This window comes from Aedes aegypti, chromosome 2 (genome assembly GCF_002204515.2).
Source record: "Aedes aegypti strain LVP_AGWG chromosome 2, AaegL5.0 Primary Assembly, whole genome shotgun sequence".
Lineage (NCBI taxonomy): Eukaryota > Metazoa > Arthropoda > Insecta > Diptera > Culicidae > Aedes > Aedes aegypti.
Window position 1 is genome coordinate 430457432 of NC_035108.1, and position 13883 is coordinate 430471314.

General features: G+C 37.6%; 1 protein-coding gene across 7 annotated transcripts in view; it reads right to left on the minus strand.

The window, feature by feature from the left end:
• LOC5573959 (signal-induced proliferation-associated 1-like protein 2) overlaps positions 1–13883 on the minus strand; it is a 263789-nt gene that overhangs the window by 201197 nt on the left and 48709 nt on the right. For 2 of the 7 annotated variants that reach the window (XM_021847716.1, XM_021847715.1), the window contains exon 3: positions 3882–3963. The exons of 2 other annotated variants lie outside the window; for them this stretch is intronic. In XM_021847716.1, the coding sequence (XP_021703408.1) occupies positions 3882–3938 (57 nt within the window). In that variant the 5' untranslated portion in view covers positions 3939–3963. Of the gene's footprint in view, positions 1–3881; positions 3964–4034; positions 4343–13883 lie in introns of those variants that run through there. 3 more of the 7 variants (XM_021847719.1, XM_021847717.1, XM_021847721.1) reach the window with 3 other exon arrangements.

The following is a 13883-nucleotide window of genomic DNA, read 5'->3' on the forward strand; positions in this document are numbered from 1 at the left end:
GTACCAGGTTGGTTTGCTTCAAATTAACTTACAGAAATTGACTCGCAATAAGTAAAAAAAATTGACATTAGAGAATTTAATGCAAAACATCGCTCGTGGAATAAATCACTAAGCAATTCTAATGGCAGGATTTTATTTGGATACTTCTCAATTAAATATCCTGTTTTCCAGTTGTTGTATAATTGTTCTCCCTGTTCTATAAACCCTCCTTTGATTGATGTGGTCCTAACCGACTCTATTAACTGTTGTAGCCTGATTTTGATTCTGATCATGTCTTTGTTATATTTCAAATTTCCCAATAAGCGATTCTAAGCGATTTTTCCGGTAAGGTAGCATACCGAATTTGTCACTTACGATATATTCGGCAACCGACCTGGCAACGAAATAAGGACTATGAATGGAAACTTGGTACCTGGAATATCAGAACGTTAAATGAACCCGGACGAGCGAAACTTTTTGCTGGTAAACTACAGAAGGTTTGAGTGGGCGTGGCCGCCATTGAAGAAGTGCGGTGGCCTTGATCTGGAGAACGTAAATTCCGGGCGGTTGATCCCATCGCCAACACTACGTTCAAATTCTACCACAGCGGCGGCGATAAGGTAGAACATGGAGTCGGTTCCATAGTGATCGGGAAACAGATGAAACGCGTTATGAAGTGGAAACTGATTAGCGAGCGAATCTGTGTACTGAGGATACGGGGCAAATTCTTCAACTGCAGTTTGATCAACATCTATGCACCGACGAACGACGAACCTGATGACGTGAAGGACGCGTTCTATGAAGGCCTTCTTCCATTGACTCGGATCACGTTGTCAGTGAAATTCGAGCGCGGTTATCAACTGTAATGAATTCAAGACCACAGCGAACAATACGATTCAATATGCAGCACTTCTTAGCAGACGGTGTTACAGCTGAATACCACCAAAAGCTGGCTGCCAGGTGGAAAGAGCACTTCGAAACGTTGCTGAATGGAGGAATCGATAGAGCATCGAAGAACAGAATAAACATCGACAACAATGGTCAAACTGTGGAGCCTCCATCACTAGATGAGGTTAAAAAGGCGATTAGAGAGCTGAAGAACAACAACGTTGCTGGGAAGGATGAGCTCCCGGTCGAACTTCTCAAGCACGGTAGTGAGCAGCTGCATACAATAATTTACCATATACTACTAAGGATATGAGAGGAAGAAGAACTGCCTACTAGCAGGATGGATGCCCTCATTTGCCCTCTCTTCAAAAAAAGGGCAAAGATTGGAGTGCGTCAATTATCGAGGAATGACACTCCTCAATTCGGCGTACAAAATAATGTCACGTATTTTGGTCAACAGATTGAGACCGCTCATCTCGTTCATCGGCGGCGTACGATTCAGTGAAAAGAAACGACTTGTGGGAAATAATGATGGAACATGGTTTTCCGGCGAAGCTGATTAGACTGATTCATGCAACGTTGGAAGGATCGAAATCAAGTATACGGGTTGCAGATGAGATTTCAACATCCTTCGTAACCTTAAACGGATTGAAGTAGGGCGATGTACTTTCAAACCTATTGTTGTTGAGAAGGCCTCTTCATTCGGCGTAGATTCAACGCAATAGCAAGGAATTGTTGCCCATCAAGTATCGAGTAAGTAAGAGCCGACTGGAATACATAAGAAAAGTACGCAGAAAAAACTCAATTGAGAAACAAATTCTCAAATGGTCCCTGGTTCTAACTCTTTCATGAAATTATCTGCATTCTGCGAGAAGTCATTTCGCAAGGGGGTTTTCGGTGAAATTGAACACAACCTAGTTTATCTACCAGCAATTCATATTCTCCAAACAGATCTTCCGCGTCCGGTTCCATATGAACATCGGCGTTCAAAACGCGATCCACGCGAAATTTATCACTTATTATAATTCCATATCTTGGAAAACGTGACTCTCGTTGGTGGTGCCCACCATCAATCGCCATCTACTGCTTGAAGAACCAAACTCAGCTCAACGCTCTGCTAGTCGTCGGTCTGCTGCCAAGGGGAAAAACGAGCCAAATGATAGAAAAACGTGAATCATTAACTACTTGCGCGGAATTATGCAAATTCTAGAAGCGCAAGCCAGAGCGCGAGTATTCAATGGATCATTGATTGGGTTATGAGGAAATATCCGCGATAGAGTTTGCCCGCCAAGAAGAAGCCGCCTTGAAAACTACATCATCTAAATATGTTCCAACTCGGCGCTGTTCTCTTCTTGATGATGGGTAGGATGGCCATTTGTGCCAAGTAGGGGTGGGTGATGATGAGATCCATTAACGAGACACCTAAATGCTGCTGCCGTCGTTGATGCGGGGTGTAATATGGTAATATAATGACGGCGATGATGAAACGGCGACTAGGTTGTGAGTCACCTGTTTCGAGTGCGACTTGTCGGAAGAAGATGACGCTGAGATATTGCGCTTTAGGTCGGAGCCTGCAGCTTTGCAGTTGCCTTCTGCTATAATCTTGATACAGTGAAACGATCCATGTACTGTTAAAATATTGAAATCATCGATTGCTTGGTCGTTGTTACATACTTCTTTGTGAGAATATGGAAATCTGCTTAACCCATATCCGCCCAGGTTCCTATAAATAGGACAGTACTTGTAGTGCCATTACCTTGGTAATGAAGAGGTTTAGGAGAAACCTGTCTTCTACAAAGTTGATCACAAGACTGCTGACTTCCACATGGTGAATGTAAAACATTACATATTGTACAAAAAAGACAGTGTCTCATAAAAATGCGTAAGAAATGAGTTTTATCATCGCTCTCTCTCTATCTTTGGGGCTCTAGTTTACTACTGTTATTCATAATGCTTGTTACAACTTGCGAAACATTGCCGATCATGGGCAGATACATATGTAGTGTTTTTCTTCAGAGCAAAAGAGTAAGTAGATAAAGAGATACTTTATCGAATTTCTTAATCAATGGGATAAAAAAACTGTTGATCTCATTTGACATATACAAAATATGTTATTTTTTCTTTTACTGCAACAAAAATTAAATATCTTTCTTTAGTCCATAACTCAATATTTTTCATTCTATATTGGCTCACGAAAGATCAACCGTGCAATGACTTGAATAGGATCCACTATATAGTTAAAGCAAGATCATCATTTTCCTCTCTTCCTATCATTTTTTCTCTGCACCTGAGCTTTAAGTAAGAAACCTTGGAGTGACTCACCATCGATAAATAATGCTCCGATGTGAATAAGAACTATTCATTAATCTTTGAAAACCTCTCCATTATTTCCTGTGTGTGAGACACCCGCCCGGAATATAAAAAAAATTAACATGCTTCGATACGTATTCTTCCAGCAACCCAGATTCTCGCTTGTTTCTGCAATCTCCCGGTTCGGCAATTTAATCCCTTTTTCTTCCACCGAGAACCGGTAACCACAACCAGATTACGCAGGTGCCTCCACCAAAGACGACGATAACGAGACGCATACGATGAAGCACTCATTTCCTTTAAATTGTGAATGTATACAAGTAGTTATTACAGAGCAGTCTCAGCGTAAGAAAAATCATCGCCATCATCAACTTTGACATTTATCACAACGGATACGTCAATCGATAGTCGTAACTCCAGAAACCCAGAAAGGAAACCGAGCAAACTACTGAACTGGAAAAGATAATGAAAGTTCAGAAAGGAAAAAAAACAAACCGGGAGCGGAAATCAAATCTTTAAGACGCTCTATTCTACGACCCGAAGGGGAAGGGACAGGAAACTCCAAACCAGAAAGTAAGAAGACCAAGCCAAACTCAAAAGTATGTATGTAAGGATTGAAGGAAACAGGTAAGTGTAAAACAGAAAAGTTCGAAAAGCAGTTCACACGGAGAGGGAAAACGTGATGACAAAATTGGACACTTTACCTTGGTCTTCTTTGCGATCGGGTAGTGGACGGAGGATGCTCTGGTCCTATGATACATGCAAAAGTGTGCGGCGGGCACTTACCTGGAAAGAGAGAAAAATCGAGAAGATGACATTAGTTCAAAGTTTTTGTAAAATGGACCATTCTTCATTACGTTTATGTCTCAAATAGAACATACAGCTTCAACAACAACTACTCCCCTCAGTTACACCCGTTCATTTGCGCAGTTTATGTCCACTCCATGTAACCAGACATTAACTTTCACAAAAACAAGAACTGCAATTAACCCCGACATAGAGACGACAGGAGATGCTGCAAAATGACCACAACATCCACTGTGACCTGCAGTAGTTGTCATCTGCCACTGGTTCCCACAGACCACAGCAAAAAAAACGGCACCTGAATGGACCAACACGTGCATCACTTCAAATGACATCGGTGCATCTGTTTCAAGTGCGCATAAAACGGCAACTGCAGCTGATAATGATGCATCACCGTATCGACTGGCATGAGTGGATATAGGGTGACGAATTCATTTTGGGCAACTACCTAAAGCTATCAGTATACGCTTCGCTAAATGTGCAATTATTCGGCTAGGCAAAGATCACCAGACAAACATCGGTTTCAACACTATTATCTTCTATTTTCTATCTTCTACCTTCTATTTTATATCATCTATCTTCTATCTTTTATCTTTTATCTTTTATCTTTTATCTTCTATCTTCTATCTTCTATCTTCTATCTTCTATCTTCTATCTTCTATCTTCTATCTTCTATCTTCTATCTTCTATCTTCTATCTTCTATCTTCTATCTTCTATCTTCTATCTTCTATCTTCTATCTTCTATCTTCTATCTTCTATCTTCTATCTTCTATCTTCTATCTTCTATCTTCTATCTTCTATCTTCTATCTTCTATCTTCTATCTTCTATCTTCTATCTTCTATCTTCTATCTTCTATCTTCTATCTTCTATCTTCTATCTTCTATCTTCTATCTTCTATCTTCTATCTTCTATCTTCTATCTTCTATCTTCTATCTTCTATCTTCTATCTTCTATCTTCTATCTTCTATCTTCTATCTTCTATCTTCTATCTTCTATCTTCTATCTTCTATCTTCTATCTTCTATCTTCTATCTTCTATCTTCTATCTTCTATCTTCTATCTTCTATCTTCTATCTTCTATCTTCTATCTTCTATCTTATCTTCTATCTTCTATCTTCTATCTTCTATCTTCTATCTTCTATCTTCTATCTTCTATCTTCTATCTTCTATCTTCTATCTTCTATCTTCTATCTTCTATCTTCTATCTTCTATCTTCTATCTTCTATCTTCTATCTTCTATCTTCTATCTTCTATCTTCTATCTTCTATCTTCTATCTTCTATCTTCTATCTTCTATCTTCTATCTTCTATCTTCTATCTTCTATCTTCTATCTTCTATCTTCTATCTTCTATCTTCTATCTTCTATCTTCTATCTTCTATCTTCTATCTCTATCTTCTATCTTCTATCTTCTATCTTCTATCTTCTATCTTCTATCTTCTATCTTCTATCTTCTATCTTCTATCTTCTATTTTTTATCTTCTACCCAGTGAACCACGTATCGTATAAGGATGTGCGCCAAAAATCTCATATTCATACGTCAAAAATCAGAATCGCACAATATGTCAAATCAAAACGAATAAATGTTAACACAAATTGTATATAATTCTCCACTACTATTCATTGTCGACAAACTTTGTTGACAACAAACCATGCCATAAATAGTATAATCTAGAATCACATCAAGTTGTATAAACTGACAGATCATCGAAATTGAATCGCAATAACTTAGCAAAATTTGCCACCCGAGGCTGGTATCTTCTGGCGGTGGGCTTCAAAGAACAACAAAGCGTGTGTGCCTTATAGCAAACTTCCTTTCATCTTGGCAAATAATCACACCGTATTCATGTAGCTGTCTGTGGTGTAATGGTATGTACCGGTTTAGGGATCCAAAGGGCCAGTGTTCGAGTCTCGCTGGAAACTTTTTATTTTTATTTTTATCAGAATTTTGTGGCATCGTATTGCTGACCATGGAAAGTCTGAAAAAGTCGTGGGAAGTGCGTATATGGCCTCCACTTTGGTGTGTATATAGCGTTTTCATGCATTTTATACGAGTGATTTGATTCACATATAATGTATGTAAAGCAAAAAATATACCAACCGAAATGTTGACTGGGTATCTTCTATCTTCTATCTTCTATCTTCTATCTTCTATCTTCTATCTTCTATCTTCTATCTTCTATCTTCTATCTTCTATCTTCTATCTTCTATCTTCTATCTTCTATCTTCTATCTTCTATCTTCTATCTTCTATCTTCTATCTTCTATCTTCTATCTTCTATCTTCTATCTTCTATCTTCTATCTTCTATCTTCTATCTTCTATCTTTTCTTCTACGAATTGGCTGAAAAACGAATTAACAGATTTTCATGTTTTTTTCACAGTTGAAATCATATGATTGCCACAGTCGTAATTTGCACCGATTGCGAATTAAAAAATGTTGAATTTATCTAAATTTCCATATTATTATCGACACATTTTGATGGAAGTGACAAAATAAAAAGTTAAAATTTATTCCAGCCTAAAAGTTATTGAAATACGGCTAAAAAAGTACTACAAAATGATGCGCATAGATCAGAGCTTTCCATCTGTTAGTCCGAGGACCCCTTGGATGCCTTGACGATTTCCTAGGGAGGGCGAAGCCATGGCAATAAAAAGCTGTAGTTCTTCATGCATATAATCATTATCAATTTTTCCATAAATTTTTATAAAATAAACATACAGTTGTTTTAAAATAAAGAAACAGTTGAATACAACAATTTTGCCAAGACTTCTGAAGATCTCATTGACCAACATTCTGGTCCTTACAATATATTGACGGGTTTATCACGACGCTATAATCAGTACAACATTTTTGGTGGTTTTATGGCTACTTGGGGCACTTTTGTTAGTTTTCTTTTCGAAAAATCTTGATAATTTCATACCGTTATCTTCAAAAATATAACTAGAGAACCTTAATGAATACCTTACATCAATTTTGACAAATTATTGGAAATCTAATGTTTTTTTGATAGATTCTCGATGAGTTTGTAACAATAATTTTGTAAGTTCCCCGGCAATATAGGCTTTGCCGTGATTCTATTTAGGATTTTCCTAGATCCTTTGAAAATTTAATATGTATTTCTGATGGATTTACTGTGTGTTTTTTTGAGTACTACAGTATTGGACAAAAGCTGGTGGAGCAACCAATAGAGTTGGAAATTTGATAGAACTTTTTTCTTACTCTAAGGCACATATCTAGAGGGTGCTCCGTTGAGTTTTGCAACTTTTTTGTTCAAGGGCCAGTCTATTGTTCATATTACCTAAATCTACAACTTTGTTAACATCATAATGATATTCCTTCAACTTTTAAAGTTAGGTAAGGTATAAAAAATGTGAAAAAATTCGCTTTAGTCAAATTGTTATTGCTGTCGAACTCGTGAGTCGTGATTGGAAAAATCTCTCAAAAATATATGTTAAAATTCAAGTTTTATCTGACATTCTGTGAAAATTTCATTCAAACTGGTCCACAAATAACTGAGAAATGAGCCTCCAAAGTTGACCATTTTGTATCGATAATCGAAAAAGTTGCAAACGTTTTGTCCAATACTGTATGTGGCCTTTTGATTCAGTTGCAAGATCTTTTCGGGCGGGCGAAGTTATCAAGCGTTATGCGAGTGCAAAAATGTATTCGTGTTCAATCGAGGATGAATTGTCAACTGGTGAGCTCGTTTCATGTTTATTATAACACAGGCAACATTGCGTTTATTTTCAAATAATTCAAAGATGTTTCGTCGCTATACTGCCCATAACTGCATATTTGTAACATACGACAAAAGTAGGCATTGAGTAAATGGGATACCAAGTGAGCATTTTATGGCAGTATGGGAAGAAACTAAAATTTCTAAAAAAAAATACCAAGATCAAAAAGTGCTTATTTGAGGCTGAAATTTTGTACAACTAATATTGAAAACTGGGTGATTAGTCAGAAAATAATTATGATAGATATTTCATTCTAACTACATTACGAGGCTCATGTATAATCTCAATGTGACTGTTATGCGGTTACAATTGGCAATGTGACAAAACAACTCGGTATTTTTTCAAAATTTTAAAACAATCTCACAGATTTCAGTAAGTTGATTGAAAGTATTTATCATTTGATGACTCTCCCCGGTATTGACTCGAAATTGTCAAAAATGTCGGATGTGACTAATATGCAGTTATGGGCAGTATAAGTTCGGCATGAACGTTTATTCCTGTTTTATAGTCGAGTCTAGTACACGACACTAAGGACGGCCTTACAGTTGAGGTCAATATACGCGTATCTGTCTATCCTTTTAACACTTCTGGAATTAAATGGTTTTATCATTTACTGTTTTATAAAGCTTTAATATGCACATACTTTCCCTTTTTGGCCATTACAAAAACCAACTAAAATAATTAGATAACAATAAATTTCACTGAAAATGTAATTCTACAAATTTAATTGCCTTATCAAATAGAACAGTTTTGCTCTGCATGTTTTCATTTTTCATTGCCCTTTTTATCGAAATACGAGAATTACGAAGACTCAATTATTTGTTCAGGAATAAATGTGAAACTGAGAAATATTCAAGCTGTAATGAAAACTTCAAGCACGAAAGCTGAGATAATTTTTTTCAAATTTGAAATTTTTGCATGGAAAAACGACCGATGTGTAATTCACGTCCACAATACACTCGTTACCCTATACCCAGCACACGTTGCAGATATCCCGCGTCGGTCATGACAATCGATCAGTCGGCTGCTGCGGAGTAAAAAACGGGTTCATGTTCGCAGCTTTAGCGGGCCGGGTTGTCCGTCTATTGAATCGAATCTATTGAATCACAGTATTGACGACGAACATAAAAACTTGTCACATCTTTATAAAATATATAATCTCGGTTGGTGATGAACTCTTGCTACCGCGTTCCTCGTTCGTTGCTAGTCTGGTTTTGCTATTAATCACCGTTTTCTGATAATGACATTTCCGGTGCTGCCCAAGTTTGCACTAAGCGATGGATGAGCTCGAGACATCAATCGATACAATAAACGGTCGGAGAATACCCGTTCACTAGGGTGAACCTGAGCGTGCCTTGAGCTTGAACGTGATCTTGATTTGCCCGCCCGTGGTTTCTTATTCACTTCTATTCACAGAAAGGTGGATCGATGAAGAGAAATCGATCATGTTACTTACGCCCTTATTCCAGCACACGCTTTATTAAAGCTTCGCAATTCAGTTGCACATATGTTTGGAGTTGGCCTGGTGCGAATAACACGAAGGGTTGATGGCAATTAGGTGTTTAAAATAGGAAGTATAGAGACCATATGAAAATATACATCAAGAAGGAAAAATATCCACTTGCTGATGGTTTTCGAACCCACGACTCTTGTATGCTAGACGAGTGCTTTATCAACTAAGTTACCGGGTCACTTTATGACCCAATAACTCAGAAGATTACAAAATCCGGATTCAAATCCCAACAGCTTACACAGATCTCCTCTATAACTCATATTCATCGATCTCATGTCATGACACTCTTGCGAAGTCCTCCGAGAAGAATAGTATCATAAGGATAGCTCAGAATAATTTCAAGTAAGCTTTTTTCTACGAAATTCGTTATGCTTTTATGGGCAGCGTAAAGTGTTACCAAAGATAGAAATTATAATAATAACATGTGAAATGAACATTTCAATCTAAATAATACATAACTTATATAAAATGTGATCACCCACTCATTCGCAAATACACATAACTTATATAAAAAAAAACTAGTCATCAACTAGCTCATTGTCAAGTCGAGGCAGTGCATATATTGAAAGAAACTCAATAATTACTCAGACAACGTACAACTCATGGTTGCGTAATGTATCTGACTACTATTGGCGAGTGGGAAATTGCGCACTACTTTTATTCTTCTCCAACTAAGCTCGAACAAGTGTTCTTCAAACTTTCTCAACTCGGTTTCTCCCACCATGTTAATGCATACGTTTTACATTTTGCAGCGATAATTCACTACAACTGTCGGGAATTAAATATACACCGCTTATTTGACAACCCCGAAACAGTGCTTCCCCCATAATGGAGCTTCATTAGGCGCAAAACGTTTTCTCCTAAGCTGCCACTTTTTTTCCTCTCTATTCGTAATTAAATTTGCCCAAAACACCACTCAATTTACACCGGAATTAGTCATTGTGCTGTGACGTGCGCCCCCTACCGTGCAACAACTCACCCAAACTTTTAGCGGTTCGGTTAAGTTGAGTTGGTCAGCTATAGCAGAAATTGCTGATAATAAGAAGATGGTGAGATAAATTATCCTTTCATCTCGGACGGTCGTGGAACCAACAGCGGCCGCCAACAACTACCCGATCAGTAAGGCATGACAGAAAAATAAATGGTTTATATCAAAAGTTGTTATTTATACACTGAAATTTCCATTCACGTTATTTTCATTTATATTTATGAATGATTTGCATACTCGGAAAATTGAAGCTTGTGCTACGCCAAGCGGAAAATCTTAGAAATAGCTATATCATCCGAGATGATCTGTTTGGTGTAATTGTGTTACTCCTTCCTCATCGGATACCTAGCGAACACAAAACGTGTTCGATAACACGGGATCGTTCCACAGAAGCAGCTGTATTTCTTGCATTTTTATCTCGTTTTTGTCTGCTTGAGAAACCATCCCATCCAGCAGCTGTTTTCACATTTTGAAATTTTGAAAATTTTATTGAACCAGCACGCAGGCGCAGGCGATTAGCTCTAAGGAATTCTAATTTGTGGCATAAAATTGATCCTCGAACGAAGGGTAAATGTCAGGAGCCGAGAGAAAAGGTGTGCACGAATTTGTTTGCGGAACTATCCGGATCCGGATAACGACAAATGACCATCGAAGCGAAGGTAGGTTTGGGAAGAGATCATAAATCATTTCGCTCGAATGTCCGGGTCCTGGCGCTTTGAGGTGATTAAATTTTATTGATTACCTGGCGCTTTGGCTTACTTGCCGAAGAAAGATCGTTTTGGTTTTGTTTGTTCAAATTCTTTGTTTATCGGACCGTATTTGTGTTAAATTAACATAAAGCAATTAGAAGAATTATGACCGTTTAGGAAGTTATTCAAATTAGAGGCGCTGGGAAAACATAGCCATTTTAAGCAAAGGCAAACAGATGTTATCGTTGAGATATTTGACTGCCTTCTTCCGAATGCTTTTAAAAGTGTGTGAGCTGATTCTTTGTGATGTGCAGAATGCATGAAAACTAACTAATGAAAGTATATCTGATCGAAAGATTCGCTAATCACTTTATCAAAATAATCACGCCATGAAACCTACCATAAGAAATGACATTATTGTTTTCCCTAGTCTTACTCGACTTTCCCGGAGAATTTGCTCAGCTTCGTGTGTATAGAACACGTCGGAAATCTTGAAGAATGTAATAGTGAAAATATATGAAAAGCTGTAGACCTGTTCTCAAACCAACTCGTCACAGACAAACACCATTCTATTTTCATTTATATTGATAGATAGATTGTATCTCTATCGTTTACCAAAACGAATTCCTTAATCAACGCTTTCTCATATCCAATCTGTAAGAGTTTTCTCGTGGAAATGCAGAGGACTCCTCGGCTTCCATAAAACAAGTAACACATCTACATATCCTTTTCATCCCCAAATTTACCTGCATTTGGACGCAGCCGACGCCATTATTGGTTGTTATAATATGAGAGCGCCAGTATTCACATTTATTAAGGATGCTGCTGATCCTGAGTCCTGAGTGCAATTAACTGTACAGAGGAACTCATGTATAAAATCCTGAGTAACTTTTAATCCTTCTTCTTCTTGGCATTACGTCCTTACTGGAACAGAGCATGCTTCTCAGCTTGGTATTCCTTATGAGCACTTCCACAGTTATTAACTGAGAGCTTTCTTTGCCAAAGTTGCCATTTTCGCATTCGTATATCGTATGGCAGGTACGATTATACTCTATACCCAGGGAAGTCAAGGAAATTTCCATTACGAAAAGATCCTGGACCGACCGGGATTCGAACCCAGACACCTTCAGCATGGCTTTGCTTTGTAGCCGCGGACTCTAACCACTCGGATAAGGAAGGCCCTAACGTTTAATCCATGCATTTCGGATTCGATTCCATCGACCAAGTAATTATGCTTGAGTCAAGTACCGGCAATTCAGCTTCTCAGCAAGTCAAGAGCTCATTAATCTCCGCAGATTGATTTCAATCGTCATTGGGAACTCTTTGTATACGCGCAGACTGCAATTTCCTTTGCAGTTCGCAACACATTCAACCAACAGCAGCGGGAGGGACCGATGGTAAAACGTGCCCCATCGGAACTTCCAATCACCATCGGAACGATTGCGGCGACCTTTGTTTCCGCCGCAACAATTGCCGAGTGGGATAAAAATTATCATGATCTAGGAAAGAGATAACCATCACTAGCTTATCGAAAAATCGAAAATAAATAACTGGAAACAAGCAATAATTGTAAAAAAAGCAATTAAATATTCCAAAAGAATACAAAAGAATTCGAAAACATACAAAAATCAGCAAAAGCATTAAAAATTAACTACTTTACATAAATAAATGGAAAATAAGCATTCATGTTCTGAAATTTCCCAAAGAAATATAAATGACGATTTATTTCGAATTTGTTTAGTCCTTAATTTTCATTTTTTTATGTTTTTTTCTATTATTTAGTGATATTGTTTTTCTTGGATTATTTCCACGTGCATATATAATTTGCTAAGTTCTTGTTTTTATTTATTATATTGCTTATTTATTTTTAATCGTATATCGAACGATTTTAATGCAATTTTCCAAATGCTTAATGTTATTGATTCACCGGATAAAAATATATTTTCATGCTTTTATTTATTTGATTTATTTATTGTTAAAAATATTCATACTATTGCTCATGACTATTTTATCGGCTACTTCTTGATAAAACACAAAGTACTTCCCTTCTATAAATGCTTGTATATTTGGCTGCCATTGCCGAAATGATACTTCACAGTTCATATTATTCGCGTTGACTCTGTACTTGCTTCTTTTTTTTTTGTAGAGCATCCCAGCAGGAGGTTCACCTTTACGATCCGGACTTTTGTTCGCCGGCCGTGGATCGTCGTGACCCCATTTTCCGTGCGCATTGCAACTTGCCCTACCCTGCCTCTCAATCGTCTCAACGTTGTGGTAAGAGTAATTTGCCTTACATTTTACGCATAATGCATGCTTACTAGGGTGGTTCAAATTGAAAAAAAAAGTTTGAAAATCTATCTTCCATATCTTTTTTACAATCCTTATTCAAAAAACGTTAGTATCGTAATGTAAGAACAAATCTATCATCTCAAAGTAAAATCTCATGCCTCAAATCATAATAAACGAAGTTCCAGAAGAGAGCGATATAATTAGCTCAAAATGAATTTTCTTCTTCAGCAAACTTTCTAAACTAAGGCTTGAGAAGTAAAGTTTGATAATTTATACCCTGCTTTTTAAACTTTTTTTGAAATTTGAACCACCCTTATGCATACATGGCAGGGCAGCATCCTCCTCATCAGAGGCAGCTGGACGAATCCACACTCATTGAACCCGTTCCGCTGCGGTGGTCCTTTTTATATCGGGGTCCGATGGTAGAGATGACGACAGTGCGGCCGGCAGGAAGATTCAGAACGTGAATTCCAGCCGGGTTTGATCAGTCAGCAACGTGATCTCGGTTGGCGTGTTTGCATGGCTTTCAAATTATACTTTACTGTAGTCAAGAAAGGTATAGACATGAATCAATTTGTCTGGCTTGTCCATCTTTATTCAAGGTCTGCCTATTGATGATGCATGCATTGAAAATGCATTTTTCAAATCATTTCTGGTTTTATTATGGTTTTAAAACAGACTTAAA